This window comes from Mastomys coucha, unplaced genomic scaffold, assembly GCF_008632895.1.
Source record: "Mastomys coucha isolate ucsf_1 unplaced genomic scaffold, UCSF_Mcou_1 pScaffold3, whole genome shotgun sequence".
Classification (NCBI taxonomy): domain Eukaryota; kingdom Metazoa; phylum Chordata; class Mammalia; order Rodentia; family Muridae; genus Mastomys; species Mastomys coucha.
Genome location: NW_022196909.1, coordinates 52,417,241 through 52,424,096, shown reverse-complemented (window position 1 = coordinate 52,424,096; position 6,856 = coordinate 52,417,241). Strand labels below are relative to the sequence as shown.

Here is a 6,856-nt window from a genome sequence, read left to right as displayed (position 1 = left end):
TATATTTCACTATATACATAAGTAATTATTTCATAGGAAGGAAGGAAGGAAGGAAGGAAGGAAGGAAGGAAAGAAGGAAGACAGGAAAGAAGGAAGGAAGGAAGAAATAAAGGAAAGTTCTCTGCAACTAGATCTTAAGGAGGCATTTTTTATTTGGATATTTTATTTATTTTCATTTCAAATGTTATCCTCTTTCCTGTTTTTCCTCTGAAAACCCACTATACTATCATTTCTTACCCTACTTCTATGAGGGTGCTCCCCCAGCTACCGACCAACTCCTGCTTCACAGCCCTAGCATTCCTCTACACTGGGGTGTAAAGTCTTCACAGGACCAAGGGCCTCCCCTCCCATTGATGCCAGATAAGGCTCATTCAGCTCCTTCAGTCCTTCTTCCAACTCCCCCATTGGGGCCTCTGTGCTCAGTTCATTGGTTGGCTGTGAACATCCACATCTGTATTGGTCAGGATTTGGCAGAGCCTCTCAGGTGACAGCTCCACCAGACTCTTGCCAGCAACCACTTTTTGGCATCAGCAATAGTGTCTGGGTTTGGTGTCTGCATGTGGGATGGATCCCCAGGCAGGGCATTCTCTGGGTGGCCTTTCCTTCAGTCTCTGCTCCACTCTTTGTCCCTGTATTTCCTTTAGACAGGAGCAATTCTAGGTTGTAATTTTGGAGATGTATGGGTGACTCTATACCTCAACTAGGAGACCATGCCTAAACTCTGGATATGGTCTCGACAGTTTAAACTGAGGTTCCTTCACCTTTGACTCTAAAGTGTGTCAAGTTGACATAAAATTACCCAACACAATTGCTCTAGCATATCTTATAGACAGAATACCATTGTAGATCAAAGAGCTTGTGGCTGGTTTAGTGTCTATGCTTCTCTTTTGGTAGTGTACAGAGAACCTTCTTGTAGCAAAGACTAGCACATAGGGGTAAAGGTTCTCTGTAAGCATCTGCTCAACGTCTCCCTCATCAGGGAGTTGTGTATGTCCATGTCTTCAGAAATGAGGCCTTGCTGGCAGTTTGAGGAGATCAATATATAGTTTGGGCAACAGTCTAGGTTATTTGCACATTCCCATAGGACACCTTTAACCAAAAACTCAATTACACATAACCCAATCTTGTTACTGGAAGCTTTGTTTGGTGACAATATAGGGCCATGAGGGCTCTTTCTCTTCCATTCTTTCATGATGTCATTTAGATAACCTTCATGTATACATATGTTTAGGAGTGTCTATTGTGTTAGGGTTTTTTTTGTTTGTTGTTTTTTGTTTGTTTTCTTTTGGTTTTTCAAGACAGGGTTTCTCTGTGCAGCCCTGGCTGTCCTGGAACTCACTCTGTTGACCTGAATTCAGACTAGCCCTGAACTCAGAAATCTGCCTGCCTGTGCCTCCGAAGTGCTGGGATTAAAGGCATGAGCCACCACTGCCCAGCTTGTGCTAGGTTTTAGAGGCCTAAGTATGGGTTCTCAAATGGCCCTCAATTTTAGCTGTCTTTACCCATTTTCTTCCCTTCTTCTCTCTCTTCACTCCTTCACTTCCACCTCAACTCAATCCTCCTAGTCTAGTCTCTTGCAACATTCTTCTATTTTTATTATATTTAGTTTTGCTATTTTGACAATTGTTCTAGATTTCCTGTATGTTTTGTGCTTGGATTTTTTTAGATTTAATATTTTCTTTGACCAGGATATCCATTCTTTGATCATGTCTTCAATGCCCGAGCTTATCTTCCATCTCTTGCATTCTGTTAGTTATGCTTCTCTCTGAAGTTCTTCACTGAGTACCTATTTTTTTCATTTCCAGAACTTTTTCATTTTAGATTTTTTTTTATTGATTCTCTGTCCACTCTCAGTTCTTGAACTTCTTTACTCATTTTCTTCCACTGTGTGTATTTCCACAGATTTCTTTATTTTCCCTTTAAGGACCTCTATACCATTCATAAAGGCCATTTTAAATTATTTTCCTTCTGTGTCAGCTACATTGTACTACTCAAGGAGGGCATGTGAACATCTGAATCTCACCCACCTGCTTCACTGGCCTATTTGCTTCACAGTCAGGCTAGGTTGGCATATTCCCAGAAAAGACCAGATGAAGTTGGGTCTGAGATAAGAAGGTGAGTATGGAGGAAGGTTAAGATGATCATCTGCCTGGTATGCTGGAGATGTGGTCAGAATTGAGGTGATCTGCTTCAGAGATGGTGAGGCTGGGCAATTGCATTTAGCAAAAGGGAGGGTGGAAAAAGTGGAAGCCTTGAAGATCCACAATTAGTCTATATTCTTCCCTGGCAGGAGTAGCCTATAGGATCTCAGAGAATTCTTGATGATGTTGGAGCCTGGGGGGAATTTTTTGGGAAAAGGAAGATTGTAAGTCTACATGATGTGTTAGAGTTGGGTGTCAGTAACTGCAAGACATGTTCTGAAATAAAGTTGGGTTTGGGGCATTGAACTTGACGGAATGGAGGGAGATGTATTAATGGTGTTGAGAGGTGACAGAGTCACATGATGAATCCCAGGAAGTCAGACTCCAGAGACCAACATCAGGGTGCTTATCTGGATTTATTGTGCAATGCACTTGCATATATACAGTGGTTGAACCTATCCCAAGCCTCTAAATCCTCAGCTGGTTGTTTCTTGAAACACTTTCACTGTACCCCAGAGAAAGCCTTTCCTGATGAGGTCACTCAGAAGGATTGGAGGTGGGGTAATAAAGGAGGATGGGGGGTATCATCCCCTGTAAAACTTTTATGGAAACGGGGATCAGCCACCATCTAGGTCTTGGGTCTTGTAACTTTCTCACTGGTGTTATAGGGGCCATCTTAGATCTAATACTGCTTATACCAGATAAGGACTCTGCAAGGAATCAAAGAAGCTAATGGTGCCTACCTCTCCAATTCAATATTCTTTACAAGGTTGACTTCCACATCCCCCACAATGATTTGAATATAATCTACCTGCTTCCCTGGCCTAAGTGGCGTGTGGGTTCCTGAATATTAATATTTTTAACATTATTTTCAAAACTAATAGAGGCTTACTTAGTTTTTTTGAACAAACTGAGCTGTCCTGAGTAGCCTGATATCACAGGTTTACCTTCCCACAACTTCAGTAGACCTGTGGATACTGAACCATACAGGTAAGCTTTCCTTCCCTGACTCATCTTCCCTGCTTGCTGAGTCCTCTGGATCAACAGAGCTGCCCTGATCAGCTGCTACCTCAAGGGGCCCTCCATTCTTTGGCCACCTCTCCCCCAACCTTCATCAGACCCACTGAGCGTCAACCATACAAGTTAGCTTCCCTTTTCCCAACCCATCTTCCCTGCTTGTTCAGTATTTCAGGCATGCCTAGCTGCCCTCAGCAGACTGATAGCCCAGGCAGATCTCCATTCTCCTGCCAGCTTTCTGCTGATCTTCATCAGATCTATAACAACTGAACCATACAATCCTGTGGATACAAATGCACACAGACCTATAGATCTGGAATGATACAGCTCAAGGATACCCATCAGAGGTTTTGCCACACCAGAGCCATCAAGGTTAACCCCCGTACCAGTACCTACTTCAACAGGAAAATCCAGGAACCAAAGCCATCCAGATGACTAAAGGCCCATGAAAGAACACAATCAACAAAACCAGTTAAAGAAGGTAAACAAGAACAAAGGAAGAAGCGAGGATGCTTGAATCTCACTTAGAAGGGGGAATAAATTTGTCCTAAGAGGCAGATGGAGGGAAGAAGATGGATCAGAGATGAATAGGGTAGAGAATGGGGGTGCGGGGTTGCAGATCAGGTATAGGGAGGAACAGGAGGGATGACCAGATAGCCATGAGAATGAATGGAAATCTGGAACTGACAGGGGTGGGAAGGTAGGGGGACTTTCCAAGTAAAGAAAGAGACCTGGGATATGGGAGGTGCCCCAGAATCTATGGAGGTGTCTTCAACTATGACTCACTACATTGAGGATATGGTACCTGAAGTAGCCACCTTCTGTAGCCAGGCAGGAACTCTAATCATGCAATAGGGCCAGCAATCCACCCATGTACATTTCGACCAAAAATGTATCCTGTCTCCAAGAAATGCTGGCATGTGAGGTAGAGCAGAGACTGAGTGGATGACCAACCAATCACCAGCCTAACTTGAGACTCATCACATTGGCAAACGCCAATCCCTGTCATTATTCATGATACTCTGCTATGCTTGCAGGCAGGAGTCTAGCATGGCTGTCTTCTGAGAGGCTTTACCCAGCAGCTGACTCAGACAGATACAGATACCCACAGGAAAACAGTGGATGGACCTTGGGGACTCATGTTAAACAGGAACAAGGATTACAGCCTATAAGGGGATAAGAACTCCACAGGAAGGACAACAGTCATCTAACCTGGATTCTTAGTACTCTCAGAGACTGAGCCACCAAACAAAGAACCTATATGGGCTGGACCTAAGCCTTCCTACATATATGTAACTGATGTGTAGCTTGTTATTCATGTGGATCCTGAACAACAGGAGTGGGGGCTATCCCAAAAGCTGTTGCCTGCATGTGGGGTGTGTATTTATAGCTCATCTATAAAAATTGAGGTGTTGCCTGGCCTCAGTGGGAGAAGATTTGCCTGTCCTCACAGACACTTGAAGTGCCAGCGTTGGGGGATTCACAGGGAGGACAAAACCAATCAGAGACTAAATAGAGGTGGAAGAATTGTGGGAGGGGCTGAATGAGTGAGGGGCAAGAGCAGGAATTTAAGTGAATTTGTAAAATAACAAGAACAACAACAACAACAAGAATGATTAAAAGTCCAAAATTCTGCCATAGACATTCTTGAAAATATTTCATATTGTATACTTAAAATTTTAAAACAAATCTTGTCAAATCTGAACAGTTCAGTGTACTGTAGGACTTATACATTTTTTGGTATATATAGGTCACAAAATAATTCAGAGAGTTGTGTATGTGTCGGCATTTAATAAAAATACAAATATTACTAAAATAAGACCCTTTATACAGTTACTATGGAATAAAGAGTCATATAAGATACATCTGAATAAAGATCAGAAATCATAGGGACACCAGGTCTTGAATTTGCAAGACTTCCCAAATATAACTTGGCAATGTAGATTGACAACCTAGATTTAAACATAGTGGAAAAGCTCTCTACACTATTGTACTCTTACTTGCATTCTTTATTAAATACTAAAGATTTTATTTCAGAATTAGCAGTTAGCAAATAGAGCTGAGTACAGAGCTGCCTTCAAAATTACAAAGAGACTCGACATAAGGCACACAGAAGAATTTACCAGTTTTTATTGGTTTAATCTGGCTCCTTGCACATTCTTATTAGCAAGCAGCTCTGCAAGGTTCTGTTACCTATTTATTGCCAGAACTTTCTTCAGCCCCAGGGTTCTTCTCAGTGCTGCCTTTACTTCCTTGTTCCTTAAGCTATAGATGATGGGGTTCAGCATGGATGTCACTGCTGTGTAGAACAGGGCCAAGAGTTTGTCCATTCCTGGTAAGTGACTAGACTTGGGCCTTAAGTAGGTAATAGATCCTGAGCCATAGAAGAGGGTGACTACAAGTAGGTGGGAGGAACAGGTGGAGAGAGCTTTATGGCGCCCCTCAGGTGAAGGCATCACCAGCACTGCAACCAGAATTCTCACATAGGAATAAATGATCAGCACAAATGGGCTAGATATACAGAGGACTGCTGCCACAAAGATGGCAGCCTCATTTTGGGATGTATCTCCACAGGCAAGTGCCAGGACAGGTGGAAGGTCACAGAAGAAGTGGTCTATCTCACACGGTCCACAGAAGTCCAAGGAGAAAATAAAATTGGTCTGCCCTAACCCTACTATACATCCCATTCCCCATGAAACTATTGCCAAATGAGCACATACCCCACGACTCATCCGGGTTGCATAGTGGAGTGGGGTGCATATGGCTATGCAGCGGTCAAATGCCATAGCTGCCAGAAGGCAGCACTCAGTTATACCAAAAAATGTGAAGAAAAACATCTGTGTGGCACAATCCTCCCGAGAGATCCCTCGGGCCTCACTCACAAGGCTCTGCAGCATCTTGGGTATGACAGAGCAAGTGTAACCAATTTCCAGAAGAGACAAGTTGGCCAGAAAGAAGTACATGGGGGTGTGTAGGGCTGGACTGGTGCAGATGGCAAGGGTTATGAGTGCATTTCCTGACAGTGATACTAAGAACATGAGGAGGATGAGGGTGAACAGGAGGAAGCATTCTCCAGGGACTTCAGAGAACTTCGCAAATACAAAGCGTTTGACAGACAAGCTGTTCTCCTGCCACAGAGAACAGTTGACACTCATCTCCTGGAAGACAGAACAGTAAGTCATTAGAAGGATTCTTGCCCATGAGGGAAATTAAACCTTTAATACTTTAATTGCCTCAGTTCCATCAGAGACAGAATCTTTGTCTTCAGTCAAAAAACCAAAGCTTAGATTCATCCTTTCAGATTTTCATATTGAATTCTTTTTTTCTATTTACATCAGGTGATTTTCCAAGGTGTACAAGCATTTACAGAGAATGGTGTACATTGTAGTCCCAGTCCTAATGAAGCCCAGGTAGAGGGCTTACCATAAGTCTGAGTTCAGCTACACATTTAAAGTAAGCTATCATTCAAATAAGAAAAGCAACATTAGTTGTAGTGCTATTTTTTACCCACTCTTCCCATTAATTAGTTATCAATGTTATTGAGAAGAGATGACCTACCCATTCCTCTCTTTCTATTTTCCTGTTGCCATAGATACAGTCTCTTCAACCATTATCAGTATATTGGGCCCAGATTACTCTGTGATTGCTCTTGCTAGTATTCAGAGGCAGCCATTAGAGGTATCATTTCCTCAAGTAAG

At 42.8% G+C, this 6,856-nt stretch overlaps 1 protein-coding gene across 2 annotated transcripts; it reads right to left on the bottom strand.

Annotated features, from left to right (window-relative positions):
* Positions 1-5,347: 5,347 nt before the first annotated feature.
* On the bottom strand, positions 5,348-6,316 carry LOC116074915 (olfactory receptor 10C1-like). 2 transcript variants are annotated; one of them, XM_031347808.1, is made up of 2 exons: positions 5,982-6,313; positions 5,348-5,549 (listed from the first exon to the last, which is right to left on the bottom strand). In XM_031347808.1, exons 1-2 carry the CDS (start codon positions 6,311-6,313, stop codon positions 5,348-5,350), a joined length of 534 nt encoding a protein of 177 aa, XP_031203668.1. The 2 variants fall into 2 exon arrangements, with proteins under 2 accessions (XP_031203668.1, XP_031203669.1); XM_031347809.1 differs by having other exon boundaries at positions 5,348-6,316.
* Positions 6,317-6,856: the final 540 nt, after the last annotated feature.

Coding starts and splice junctions, on each gene's coding strand:
- LOC116074915 (XM_031347809.1), bottom strand. CDS start 6,313: ATGAGTGTCAACTGTTCTCTGTGGCAGGAGAACAGCTTGTCTGTCAAA.